The following is a 13991-nucleotide window of genomic DNA, read 5'->3' as shown; positions in this document are numbered from 1 at the left end:
AGCTGATTGCAGAGGCTGCCTTTGACTTGAGAATGGGGGGGCCGGGGGGGCCTTCAGGTGCGCCCCCAGCCTGGGACGCCCGTATTTGGGCTGGGAGGAGCCCGGAATGAATGGGGGAGGCTGGGGGACGGATTGGACAAGCCCCACCCCTGCTGGGCCGGCTGCCAAGTGGGAGGGTGCTGCGGGTGCTGGAGCCGCTCTGGCCGGAGCCGAGCGCACAGACCGCCTGCGGACCTCCGAGGGGCTGCCCAGCCCGCAGCAGCTCCCCTCTTTGATGGCTCCCCTCGACAAGAGCCTGCTGCTCCTCCTCTTCTTGGCGTCTTCCTGTGCCAGCTCCAGGGCCCAGTTCTTCATCTGGTGGACAGACACGGCCTCGGAACCCACGGCCGGGCCCCCGCCGCCCCCCGGAGCTCCGGTCAGCAGCGACGCCACCCCCACCCCCACCGCCCAGGCCGGCACCCTCGGACCCCCCCCCGAGGTGCGGACGAGCGCCACCGAGCCGGGGGCCGAGCCGGACCCGGAGCTCTTGGGGGCGAATGTGAGCCGCCCCGCAGCCCCCTCGCGGGCATCCCCCGGGAGGGCCGAGCCCCGAGAGGAGAACCTCGCCGGCGTGGGCGCCAAGATCCTCAACGTGGCCCAGGGCATCCGCAGCCTCGTCCAGTTCTGGGATGAGAAAGCCGGCCCGGAGGGCTCCGACCAGGCCAAGGAGGCCGTGACCCCTGCCGCGACCCCTGCCGCGACCCCTGCCGCGACCCCTGCCGCGACCCCTGCCGTGACCCCTGCTGTGACCCCTGCCGCGACCCCTGCCGCGACCCCTGCTGTGGTCCCCGGCGTGGCCTCCGGCTGGACGGAACCCCTGAGCCTGACGGCACCCACAGCATCTCCTTTGGGAAATGGGTCTGGGCACCTGCCTCTGGGGCAGCCCTCTGCGGCCCCCCACCCAGGTAGCCTTGCGTCTCCTCCCCTCCCAGAGGCCCTCCCTCCCGGGCACGGCCAGCCTGACCCCGAAGGAGGAGGATTCCCGGCTTTCGTGGCCTCGGGCAGCCCGGCGGGGGCTTGGGGTGAGGGGCTCCCCGGCTCACCCTCCGATCGGCCGGCCCCTGGGGGGGCGGCGCCCATCGTGGGGGGCCCCTGGCACTCCCGGCAGCCCGTCTCGGGGGGGCCGCGGTGGCGGTTCCCTTTCTGCCGCACTGAATTCGGTGGGCTCTGTGGACGCCGACGCTTTGGGGTCTTGGGGCTCCGATTCGCCACCCTCCGGGGCGCCCTTCTCTCTGCCAAGACTGGCGCCGGCCTCAGGCCGCTGCTTGCCTCTGCCGGCCCGACTGCCCTTCTGCGGCCGCCCGGGCACCGGGCACTTCTGGCTGCCAAACCATGCCCGCCACGACAGTGCCCAGGAGGTGTGGGTGGCCCTGCACGGGTGGGAGGGGCTGCTGCGCACGCGCTGCCACCGCTTCCTGGAGGGCTTCTTCTGCCTGCTGCTGGCGCCCCCGTGTGACGCCTCCAGTGCCGCCGCCGCCCTGCCGAGAGTTCTGGGAGGGCCTCCGAGACCGGTGCTGGGCCCACCTCCGCCGGGCCCAGCTGCCCGTCCGCTGCTCCTCGCTGCCAGCCCAGGGCGACGCCCAGCACGCCCGCGTGCTGATTGACGCGGCTGCAGGTAACGGGGGCTGAAGGGGGTCCGAAGGCCCTCGTCGGGCGCCGCTTCGCTCGAGCCTCGGGGGTCCTCTCGCAGCCATGCTGGCCGGGGCGATGGCTCAGGCCTCTCTCCTGGCTCCCGTGGGAGGTGGGGGCCGCAGCCAGGCCCCCGGAGCGCAGGCCTGCCCGGGGCCTCCTGGAGGGGGAGCCCGGCGGGGCCTGGCCGTCCCTGGGGCCGACTTCCTCTCGGGGTTTGGGGAGACCGTGAGGGGCCGGGGACCCTGGACCGGGGGGGCTGGTTCCTCTGTCCGTCTCTGGGAACTCGTGCGGGCGAGCCGTCCCCCACCGCCCGTCCCTCGTCCCCGCCTGGGTTTGGGGCTCTCCGGGGCCGTCCAAGCAGGCCGACACACAGGCGGCTTCTGTCCCCAGCCCGAGGCTCCCGGGGGGCTCTCGGGGCTCTTGTTGCCCCTTTGCCAGGGCACCAGCGTGTGCTGGGAAGCCGCCGCCGGGCTCTGAGGTCAGAGCAGGGGAGCCCCCTCCTCGCTCTGGGCCTGGAGCAGAGCCTCCCCGGCCGGCCGGGCTCCGGGCTCCGGGCTGCCAACGTTTCTTTTGTCCTCCCAAGAAGGCTTTGGGCTCGGCGCTTCCCCTCTGACCGCACTGCCCAGCCGGGATCCCTCTCTCGTCCTGAGGTCTCCCACTGGGGGCTGACCAAGTGCCAGGGGCGGCCCCGGGGGCCCTCCTGGGCAGGGACCTTCCCTGGACGCTGACGTTGGGCCCCCACTCGGGGTCCGACTTCTCCGATGGGCAAACTCCACGCAGTTCCTAGCCGAGGAGATGAGAAGGTTAGTGGGTGAGCCGGCCGAGGACGTGGCGGGTGCTGGGGGGGGCTTCCCTTACGTCTCCAGAAGTCCCCCCTCCCCCATCCCTCACGTGACCCTTGGAAAGGGCAGCCAGCGGCCCCTTCGCCCCCGGGACGCCCCCACGCCCAGCGCTCTCCGCCTTTGCCCTTTGCACAAACCAAGCGGCGGCCGAGCCTACTCGGATTCCATTCCCCTCCCTCCGGGGAGGCTGCGTGGGCCCCGGCTGGTTAATGTTTGCAGGGGGTGGGCCGCCGAGCCAGGCCTCCCGGCTCCTCCCTGCCCGCCTCCTGCCCCGGGGACGTCCCTCTGTGGGCACGAGGGGCTCCCCAGAGCGAGCCCAAGTGTGCGGCCGAGGGCCTGGGCCTCCTCTCTGTCCTCCTGGACTTGGCCTGGCCAGCCGGGGCTCCAGAGGTCGAGCCATCCACCGTGTCCTCCTTTGTAGAGCCGGGAGAGCGGGATGGATGGTGCATGTGCGTGTGTGTGACACACCCGCAGTCACACCCAGATACACACGGACACACAGATATACACGGACACACACAGCCACACACAGATACACACGGACACACACAGACACACACCCAGTCACACACAGATACACACTGACACACGCAGTCACACCCAGATACACACGGACACACACAGATACACACTGACACACACGCAGTCACACCCAGATACACACTGACACACAGATATACACGGACACACACAGCCACACACAGATACACACCGACACACGCAGTCACACAGACACACACTGACACACCCAGTCACACCAAGATACACACTGACACACACAGATACACATAACAACACAGTCACACCCAGACACACACCGACACACACGCAGCCACACACTGACACATCAACACACACAGTCACACCCAGATACACACTGATTCACACAGATACACACAACACACAGTCACACACAGATGCACACAACACACACAGATGCACACAGATACACACGGACACACGTAGTCACACAGATACTGACACACACAGATACACACTGACACACACAGATGCACACAAGTCACACCAACACACAGTCACACCTAGATACACACTGACACACACAGATACACACAACACACAGCCACACACAGATGCACACAGATACACACGGACACACGCAGTCACACAGACACACACTGACATACACCCAGTCACACCCAGATACACACTGACACACACAGTCACACACACATACACAGTCACACACAGATACACACCGACACACTCCCAGTCACACACTGACACACCAACACACACAGAGTCACACAGATACACACTGACACACACATAACCCCCCCAAACAATCCATGATCACTATGTTGGAGGGAACGCCCCCAGGGCTTGGGGCTCTATTGGAAGAAAAGAATCATTCGTTAGGCCTTTGGGGAGGGGGTAATCAGGGCAGACTGATGGAGGAGGTGTTGACAGCATTTGAGCTGGCCTTTCACAAGTGGTCAAGCTCCTCTGCACCCTCGTGGCCAGCGCTTACCCCTGAGACACTGGATGGGGAGCTGTGGCAAGCCTGTGAGCTTGGTCACTGGTGGGAGGACCAGGAACACCGAGGCCACGGGGCCAGGGAAGCCTCTGAGGATGTGTGGGAAGGAAGGTGGCGCCTGTGGCAGCAGACTTGAGGATCATTGCAGGGCCTCCTCAACCATTACTAAAGGTTGTCCTGGGGGGGCACACAATTGGGGCTGACTGCGGCCCCCCAGGCACTCAGGGGCCTCCCATGAAGGCTTTGTCCCAAGCTGGGGGTCACCCCAGGAATAGAGGCCGTTTTCAGAGTCCCTTCAAGAATTCTCTTTGTGCTCCTCAGGAAGCCTGAGGGCTAACAAGGCCACGTCACCGCTTCCGACTCCCCCAAAGGGATGAAAAGGAATCCATCCATTCAGGGGAGCCTGGGTGGCCTCCCTGGAGGAAATGGGGCTGGGCAGCTGCCGTCTGCTCCTGACAGCCTGGCGTGGGGTGGGTTGTTGGCCTGCTTCGGCCCCAGCCCCCCACCCAGCAGGGCTTCCCCCCAAGGCCTCCTGGGGGTGGGGGCTCCTCTGGGGCGTCCGGCTGGGAAGGACCATGCTCGTGGCCCGGCTCGTGGCTCCGCTCCAGCGTGGGGCTTGGGGGGCTCCTCTCTGAGGTCCGGATTCCGGAGGGAAGAGAGAGGAGGGGACCGCGTGGCCTGCACAGTTTCTTCTGGGAAATGAAGGCAGGATTCCCGAGTAGACGGGGGTGGGGTGGGGGTGGGGGGAGTCTTCCCTGGCCACTGATGGGTAGCTGGTCCTGGGGATTTGGGGGCTTGAATTGCTCTGTTGTGGAGACAGCGTGGGCTCCCCAGATGTCCTCCAGTGGTTGTCTAGGGAGGCTCAGGCTTGACCCAAGTGAGCCTTGAAGGCCATGATCAAGGGGACGCCAGGCAATGGTGCGTTCCCTCCTCGGGCCAGCCTTCCTTGGGAGGCAGACCTGCTCTCCTCCCTGGCACCCTGAATTGCCAGCGGCTTTTGGGTCGGCCCGGCCCGTCTGCCCAGCTGCTGCCCATCCCCGTTTCCTCCAGGCTGCCCTCGAGTGGATTCCTTTTCCGTGGCGGGGCATTTGGGGTCTGTGGCCTCGTCAGCCCTGAGGCTCCTCCAGGATAGACCCAGAGGCCTGTTGAGGGGCCCCAGAGAGATGAGGTGGTTGGTGAAGCTCCCCTCCGTGCGCTGGTTTGCCAGGCCCGAGCCTCCTAGCTTGGCCCCGAGGAGGCTCCTTCTGTGCTTTCCTCTGCTCTGCGAGGAGCCGGTGCCAAGTGTGTGGGTGTCTGTGCCCCGGTCCCATTCCCGCTGCCCAGAGCACCTTAGACTTTGCCACTGTCCTGGGCCCTTTGGGTCCTGCAAGGAGGCTTCAGGGGAAGCAGGGCCCGGCCAGCTGTTTGTGCTCCCGCCGCCTCTCAGAGCCTCAAGCCTGGCTTCAGGGCCCTTCAAGCTCTTCCTGGCCACCCCCGTTTTACAGAGAGGGACTTGCCCGAGTCAGTAATGCCACATGGGCCGGAATCCAGCTCCTGGAGTCATGGATTCAGAGCCAGGAGGGCCCCCTCCTTCCTTTTACAGAGGAGGCAAAAGAGCCGCCTGGGGACAGGGAGTCACTTTCCCAGTTTCAAGTTAGATGGTGTCAGAAGCAGGATTTGAACCCAGATCTTTGTGACTACTACTACTGTAGTACTACTGTTCATTCTGGTAAATGGCTGTTAGGGGTGCATCAATGGATGCGGCCTCACTACCTGCTCCTTCCCCAGCCTGAGCCTTGGCCTCCTCCTCGATCAGTGGAAGGGGCTTAGACGAGATGAGCCTGTGTGCATCACCCAAGGTAGGCCAGGCAGCGGGCTCACTGCTGCGTCAGTCAGACTTGAGTGAGCCGGCTTTACCTTTGAGGGGGGAGATGGGACCCAGAGGGGCCCCGGGAGGGCTCCCGGTGGAAAGGGGCAGGCGGAGATGCTCAGCTCTGTTATTTGAGAGGCCGGCTCTCCTCCTCCTTTATTTGGGATAATCCTGCGCCGATGGCCAGGCCAGGAGCAAACAGAGATCTTCATTCTCGGCCCTCCCCAGGGTGCCCCATGCTTCTCTCCACTGCCTTCTTAGAGGCTCTTGGGACGCAAGGACAGCCCGTGGCATTTCTCCCACTTTACAGATGAGGACACTGAGGCACAGAGAGCTGCTGTGATCGGCCCTATGTCCCCTGTGGCACCCGGAGCCCCAGAGGGTGGGGATCGGGCCTCGATCTTCCCACACGGCCCAAATGAGCATTGTTTGAAGGAACAAACGTGTGGAAGTCAGCCGGACCTCAACGAGTCCAACTATTGGGCCCTGCAGAGTTTCGACTGCGGCAGCAACTCCCGTCCTCCCACCCAAGTCTTTCTGGGAAGACCAGAGCCAAGTGTTGACACTGCCAGCTGACCCTGGGGCAGCCATGGCTTGTCTCTGGGCAAAGTGAATGGGTGTGAACCCCTCCCTCCTGGAAAGGGACGGCCCTGGAGGGGGGCGGGGAGGAGAGAAGAGCTGCCACGAAAGCCACGCCGCTCGAGTCCTTCCAAGGCCCGTGGCTCCGGCCTCTTCCTGCCAGTCCCGAGCTCTTCTCCCTCCCTGACACCGCCGGCTCTGGCTCTGGGCGATAAGACCACGGGTGGTCCTGTCACAAGATGGGCAGGGGGCTGGCCTTCCTCGCTCTCTTCTGAGCCAGAGGGAGTGCATGCGGGGCTCCCCCGGGGGTCATCCCCCTCCAGCGTGGCCTGGCCACCCCGACTAGTTTGGGCTCGCTGGTGTCGGGAGTTGGGGAGAAGAAGGGCTCTTTCCCAGGCCCCTCCTCGTCTGTCCCACCAACCCACGGTCAGTGTTTCTGGCCGTCTAGCACAGAGCCTGGCAGGCTGGTGGGCTGATGGCGCGTCTAGTCCACGACTCCCCCGGGGCGCCTCTGGGCTCACACGGGCCCCCAGCTTGCCCTCTTCGGTTCTGAGCTCGTCTGGGCCCCTCTCGGAGGGCCTGGCGCTAGGGAAGGTCCAGGGGGGACCCCGGGCGGGAGAAGGGCAGTGCCCGCAGGGAGGGGAATTCCACGGCCCCCGGAGCCCCTGCTCTGGCCCCTGCCAGGCCTCGGGGGAGTCCGTGCGACCCTTGAAAGCTGCCCTGTGGCGGGAGCGTGGGAGCGCGGGCCACTTGCTGACCGGTCTTTAAGGGCGTGTAAAGGCGAGCCCCGAGGGCTTGACCGCGCCTCAGCGGCCCGCCGGGAATGCCCACGAGTCATGGCTGACCACGGCCGCCCCTCTCCGCCCGAGCCGTGGGGTCTCTGGAGGCTCCCTGGCGCTCCTCCGCCTCCTACGGTCGTGGCGCCCTCGCTCTGGGGGGCTCACAGAAGCGTGAAGAGCCCGGCCGCGGGGGGCGCCGGATGTCGGGACGCTGTGACTCCCCAGCGGCCCTCGGACGTCTGCACAGCATCCTTTCAGAGGGTGCCCCAGGCACAAAGGATTCTGGGAGGCTGTTTCTCCGGGTGGGGGAGGGGCAGTCCCTGGGGCACCCCTGTCTGGAGTTGGCGGGGCTGTCTGGGAGCTGCTGAGGCCCCCTCAGCTAGCCAGGGAAGCCGTGTCCCTGGGGGTGCGCCCGGGCAGGGGGAGGGAGGAGGGCCCAGGCCGCCATCAGGCCTGTGTCCAGCTGGCCTTACGAGGGCCAGAGGCTGAGAGGAGATCGAGCCCCCGCTCAGCGGCCCACCCGGCCTGTCCGGCCTCTCGGAGCCCCGGCTTCTCCCTCCATCAAAGGCGCTTGGGGGACGCCACGAGACCTTCTGCGGCTGAGAAAGGGCACCCCAAAGGGCTGTGCGAGGCAGCGGGATCTCGGGGCGTCGCTGGGACGGCTGCGACGTGGCCCCTCCGAGCCTCGGTTTTCTCTTCCATCAAATGGGGCTGGTCCTGGGGGAGCCCAGAGGGGGGGCCGTCCGGCACAGCGTTGGGGAGAACAGCCCGACGCTTCCGTGCTCGTCACCCCTGCCTGGGGTCCCTCCCAGGCCCCGTCCGGGAGGGGATCGCCCCGAGCTTCCACACCAGGCCCGTGTGGGCCCGTGATCTGGGCACAGCAGACCCCCTGGACGCCGTCCCTGGCCGGGCGCTTCTCAGGCCACCAGGCCTCTCTGGCAGGGCTCAGAGAGGGAGCGTCGCTTCCCTGGGGTCACACAGCCCCTCCCAGCCTGACTAGGGGCAGCCCACTGTGGAAGGGCAGGTGGACCCTCACGTCCTCCCGTGAGGGGCCTTGGGGGGCCGTGGGGCGCCCGCCAGGCTGAGCTTCCTTCTTCTTGTGCCCTGGGCTGTGTGGGGGAAGGCCCTGGAACCAAGGGGGATCAAGGAAGGCTTCCTGGAGGAGGCGGGCCTCATAGAAGGCCAGGGAGGCTGAGTGGTTCCCTGGGAGCGCCTGGCCCGAGGGTCCGCAGGACCAGGCCATGGAGGTCGGGCCAGAGGCTCCGTAGGCCTGCGGGTCCCTGGCTGCCCCAAGGGGAAGGCGGGTGCTTCCGTCTCTGGGCGCCGGGGCCTCCGGGGGGGCCGGGAGGGGGCGGACGCCGGGTCCGGGGGGGCCGCCCGGTCTCACCGCGGCACCGTCTCCCTTTCAGAAAACTCGAGCGCCGAAGTGAGCCTGGCGCAGCTCCTCGGGCAGCCCCCGCCGCGGCACGTCGCCCAGATCTACGACGCCGACGGCGGCCTCGCCTACGCGTTCGGGCCCGACGCCAACAGCGGCCAGGTGGCGCGCTACCACGTGCCCAACCCCTTCTTCCGGGACTTCTCGCTGCTCTTCCACGTCAAGCCCACCAGCGCGCGGGCGGGGGTGCTGCTGGCGCTCACCGACGCCGCGCAGGCCCGCATCGCCGTGGGCGTGAAGATCTCGGCGCCGCGCGCCGGCACGCAGGACGTGCTCTTCTTCTACACGGAGCCCGGCGCCGGCCACACGCGCACGGCCGCCAGCTTCAGCCTGCCGCCCTTCGTCCACCAGTGGACGCGCTTCGCCCTCAGCGTGGACGGCGACGACGTCATCCTCTACGTGAACTGCCACGAGGTTCAGAGGCTCCCTCTGGACAGGTCTCCCCGGGAGCTCGAGCTGGAGCCGGGGGCCGGCCTCTTCGTGGCCCAGGCTGGGGGAGCCGACCCCGACAGGTTCCAGGTAAGAGCCCCCCTTCCTCCCCCCGACTGCCTTGTGTCCCCCTCGCTGTCTCCCCCTACGAGGTCCCTCTTGTGTCCCCCTCACCATCCCCCCCTCTGAGGTCCCCCTTGTGTCCCCCTCACCGTCCCCCCCTCTGAGGTCCCCCTTGTGTCCCCCTCACCGTCCCCCCTCTGAGGTCCCCCTTGTGTCCCCCTCACCGTCCCCCCCTCTGAGGTCCCCCTTGTGTCCCCCTCACCGTCCCCCCTCTGAGGTCCCCCTTGTGTCCCCCTCGATTCTCCCCCTACAAGGTCCCCCTTGTGTCCCCCTCACTGTCCCCCCCCCCTGAGGTCCCCCTTGTGTCCCCCTCACTGTCCCCCCCTCTGAGGTCCCCCTTGTGTCCCCCTCGATTCTCCCCCTACAAGGTCCCCCTTGTGTCCCCCTCACTGTCCCCCCCCTGAGGTCCCCCTTGTGTCCCCCTCACCGTTCCCCCCTCTGAGGTCCCCCTTGTGTCCCCCTCGCTGTCTCCCCCTACAAGGTCCCCCTTGTGTCCCCCTCGCCGTCCCCCCCTGAGGTCCCCCTTGTGTCCCCCTCACTGTCCCCCCCCCTGAGGTCCCCCTTGTGTCCCCCTCGCCATCCCCCCTCTGAGGTTCCCCCTTGTGTCCCCCTCACCATCCCCCCCTCTGAGGTCCCCCTTGTGTCCCCCTCACCGTCCCCCCCCTGAGGTCCCCCTTGTGTCCCCCTCGCCGTCCCCCCCCCCGAGGTCCCCCTCGCTGTCTCCCCCTACAAGGTCCCCCTTGTGTCCCCCTCGCCGTCCCCCCCTGAGGTCCCCCTTGTGTCCCCCTCGCCGTCCCCCCCTGAGGTCTCCCTTGTGTCCCCCTCACTGTCCCCCCCCCTGAGGTCCTTCTTGTGTCCCCCTCACCATCCCCCCCTCTGAGGTCCCCCTTGTGTCCCCCTCGCTGTCTCCCCCTACAAGGTCCCCCTTGTGTCCCCCTCGCCGTCCCCCCCTGAGGTCCCCCTTGTGTCCCCCTCACTGTCCCCCCCCCTGAGGTCCCTCTTGTGTCCCCCTCGCCGTCCCCCCCTGAGGTCCCCCTTGTGTCCCCCTCACTGTCCCCCCCTCTGAGGTCCCCCTTGTGTCCCCCTCACCATCCCCCTCTGAGGTCCCCCTTGTGTCCCCCTCACCGTCCCCCTCTGAGGTCCCCCTTGTGTCCCCCTCGCCGTCCCCCCCCCCGAGGTCCCCCTCGCTGTCTCCCCCTACAAGGTGCCCCGTCTCCTCTCTCCTGTGTGTCAAGGACTGAAGTGCCAGCAAAGACAAGGAGGCCCCCAGAGCGTGTGCGGGGGGAGGGGGGCACCTTCTAGGGTGACCTGGACCCTCCTGGGGGCTGGGAGTTCCCGAGAGGCTTGCGGAGGCCTCGGGCTTGGCTCTCCGCTCTGGGGGTGTCCACGGCCCAGCTGGCGTCTCGTGAGGATCCGCGGAGGCGGCGCCCGGGAGAACCGGGGGATGGGACGGCGTTTGGTCCACTTTCTGCTGGCCACAAGCCCGGGGGCCGGAGAGGGCCTGGGATGACAGCGGGCCACGTGTGTGCCCGGGTTTGGACCGGGCAGGGATGTAGAAGAGACACGCGAGTCCCCTGCTCACTCATGTGCTGGCATGCACGTGACACAGATGGCGCCCTTTACATACGTGTACGCACACGCCCTCACCCCTCCCAGCAGAGGGTCTCCTCTGAATGGAAAGGACTCACCGCCTGCGCCTCATTGGACAAGGAATGGGTGGCGGCCAGTGGGGAGCTCGGGCTGTCCGATCCCGCCGAGTCTGGAACTTGGCCTCCCGGCCCCGGGGCCACAGAGGACCCCAGAAGCCCTCGGCCGCCCTCTGCCCCCACCAGGACCAGCAGACTCTTCTCTAGTCTCTGGGCCAGGCCTCACGTGTGTCTGAGTCTCGGCGGGCCAGGCAGGGACCCCGAAACACACCGGCGGGGCAGCTCCCCTGTATGCAGCAGCCCCGCCGAGCCAGAGGGAGGCCCGAGGGACCAGCCAAGACTCCCAGGCCCTGGCGACAGCCTCGTTGTCTCCCCTTAGAGTGACCGACGGGAGGGGCTTTCAGTGTTCCAAGACCAACTGGGCCAAGCTCAGTCTCGCCCCTAGACTGGCCGTGGGGGGTGACACTTGGACCAGAGACACCGTCTGGCCGGCCAAGGAGCACGAAGGCCTGCAGCCCGACTGGCCAAGAAGTCACTGAGAATGTTTGCCAGGAGACAGCAGAGGCGTAACCCAGAAGGGAATCTCTGATCCTCGAGGTTCCCCAGCACTGAGGGGCCCTGCTTGGATTTCCAGGTCAGAGTCTGACTCAGTTACATTTTAAAGCAAAATTGTGCGAAGGCTTTGGAGAGGAATACGCCGTGGCTCCCACCCTCATGTAGCTGGTAGTCCAACAGAAGCCTGGAGTCTTCTCTTAAAGGGGAAATGAACAGTCCATCTATCTACCCATCTGTCCATCCATCCATCCGTCCATCTACCCATCCATTCATCTACCCATCCATCCATTCATCCGTCCGTCCGTCCATCCATCCTTCCATCCATCCATCCATCCATCCATCCATCCATCCATCCGTCCATCTGTCCATCCGTCCATCCTTCCATCCATCCATTCATCCATCCATCCATCCATCCGTCCGTCCATCCATCCTTCCATCCATCCATCCATCTATCCACCCATCCATCCATCCATCCACCCATCCATCCATCCGTCCATCCTTCCATCCATCCATCCATCTATCCATCCATCCATCCATCCATCCATCCATCCATCCATCCATCCATCCATCCATCCTTCCATCCATCCATCCACCCATCCATCCATCCGTCCATCCATCTACCCATCTATCCATCTGTCTGTCCATCCTTCCATCCATCCATCCATGTACCCATCTACCCATCCATCCATCCATCCATCTACCCATCCATCCGTCCATCCTTCCATCCATCCATCCATCCATCCATCCATCCATCCATCCGTCCATCCTTCCATCCATCCATCCATCTACCCATCCATCCATCTACCCATCCATCCATTCATCTGTCCGTCCATCCATCCGTCCATCCTTCCATCCATCTACCCGTCCATCCATCTACCCATCCATCCATCCGTCCATCCGTCCATCCATCCATCCTTCCATCCATCTACCCATCTACCCATCCATCCATCCATCTGTCCATCCGTCCATCCTTCCATCCTTCCATCCATCCATCTATCCATCCATCCGTCCATCTGTCAATCCGTCCATCTGTCCATCCTTCCATCTATCCATCCATCCATCCATCCATCCATCCATCTACCCATCTATCCATCTGTCCGTCCATCCTTCCATCCATCCATCCATGTACCCATCTACCCATCCATCCATCCATCCGTCCATCCATCCATCCATCCATCTACCCATCCATCCATCCATCCATCCATCCATCCATCCATCCATCTACCCATCCATCCGTCCATCCTTCCTTCCATCCATCCATCCATCCATCCATCCATCCATCCATCCACCCATCCATCCATCTACCCATCCATCCATTCATCTGTCCGTCCATCCATCCGTCCATCCTTCCATCCATCTACCCGTCCATCCATCTACCCATCCATCCATCCGTCCATCCGTCCATCCATCCATCCTTCCATCCATCTACCCATCTACCCATCCATCCATCCATCTGTCCATCCGTCCATCCTTCCATCCTTCCATCCATCCATCTATCCATCCATCCGTCCATCTGTCAATCCGTCCATCTGTCCATCCTTCCATCTATCCATCCATCCATCCATCCATCCATCCATCTACCCATCTATCCATCTGTCCGTCCATCCTTCCATCCATCCATCCATGTACCCATCTACCCATCCATCCATCCATCCATCCATCCATCCATCTACCCATCCATCCATCCATCCATCCATCCATCCATCCATCCATCCATCCATCCATCTACCCATCCATCCGTCCATCCTTCCATCCATCCATCCATCCATCCATCCATCCATCCACCCATCCATCCATCTGTCCATCCTTCCATCCATCCATCCATCCACCCATCCATCCATCCATCCGTCCGTCCATCTGTCCATCCATCCATCCATCCTTCCATCCATCTACCCATCTACCCATCCATCCATCCATCCATCTACCCATCTATCCATCTGTCCGTCCATCCTTCCATCCATCCATCCATGTACCCATCCATCCATCCATCCACCCATCCATCCATCTACCCATCCATCCATTCATCTGTCCGTCCATCCATCCGTCCATCCTTCCATCCATCTACCCGTCCATCCATCTACCCATCCATCCATCCGTCCATCCGTCCATCCATCCATCCTTCCATCCATCTACCCATCTACCCATCCATCCATCCATCTGTCCATCCGTCCATCCTTCCATCCTTCCATCCATCCATCTATCCATCCATCCGTCCATCTGTCAATCCGTCCATCTGTCCATCCTTCCATCTATCCATCCATCCATCCATCCATCCATCCATCTACCCATCTATCCATCTGTCCGTCCATCCTTCCATCCATCCATCCATGTACCCATCTACCCATCCATCCATCCATCCATCCATCCATCCATCTACCCATCCATCCATCCATCCATCCATCCATCCATCCATCCATCCATCCATCCATCTACCCATCCATCCGTCCATCCTTCCATCCATCCATCCATCCATCCATCCATCCATCCACCCATCCATCCATCTGTCCATCCTTCCATCCATCCATCCATCCACCCATCCATCCATCCATCCGTCCGTCCATCTGTCCATCCATCCATCCATCCTT

General features: G+C 64.2%; 1 protein-coding gene across 6 annotated transcripts in view; it reads left to right on the top strand.

Annotated features, from left to right (window-relative positions):
- The window catches only part of COL18A1 (collagen type XVIII alpha 1 chain), a 65184-nt gene that overhangs the window by 27506 nt on the left and 23687 nt on the right, over positions 1-13991 (top strand). For 2 of the 6 annotated variants that reach the window (XM_056814477.1, XM_056814476.1), the window contains exons 1-2: positions 92-1061; positions 8628-9172. In XM_056814477.1, the coding sequence (XP_056670455.1) occupies positions 107-1061; positions 8628-9172 (1500 nt within the window). In that variant the 5' untranslated portion in view covers positions 92-106. Of the gene's footprint in view, positions 1-91; positions 1062-1356; positions 1655-8627; positions 9173-13991 lie in introns of those variants that run through there. The other 4 variants (XM_056814481.1, XM_056814479.1, XM_056814478.1 and 1 more) reach the window with 3 other exon arrangements.

This window comes from Monodelphis domestica, chromosome 2 (genome assembly GCF_027887165.1).
Source record: "Monodelphis domestica isolate mMonDom1 chromosome 2, mMonDom1.pri, whole genome shotgun sequence".
In the NCBI taxonomy this organism is placed as follows: Eukaryota; Metazoa; Chordata; class Mammalia; order Didelphimorphia; family Didelphidae; genus Monodelphis; species Monodelphis domestica.
The sequence above is the reverse complement of the archived record's forward strand: the minus strand, read 5'-3'. Positions and strand labels throughout refer to the sequence as shown.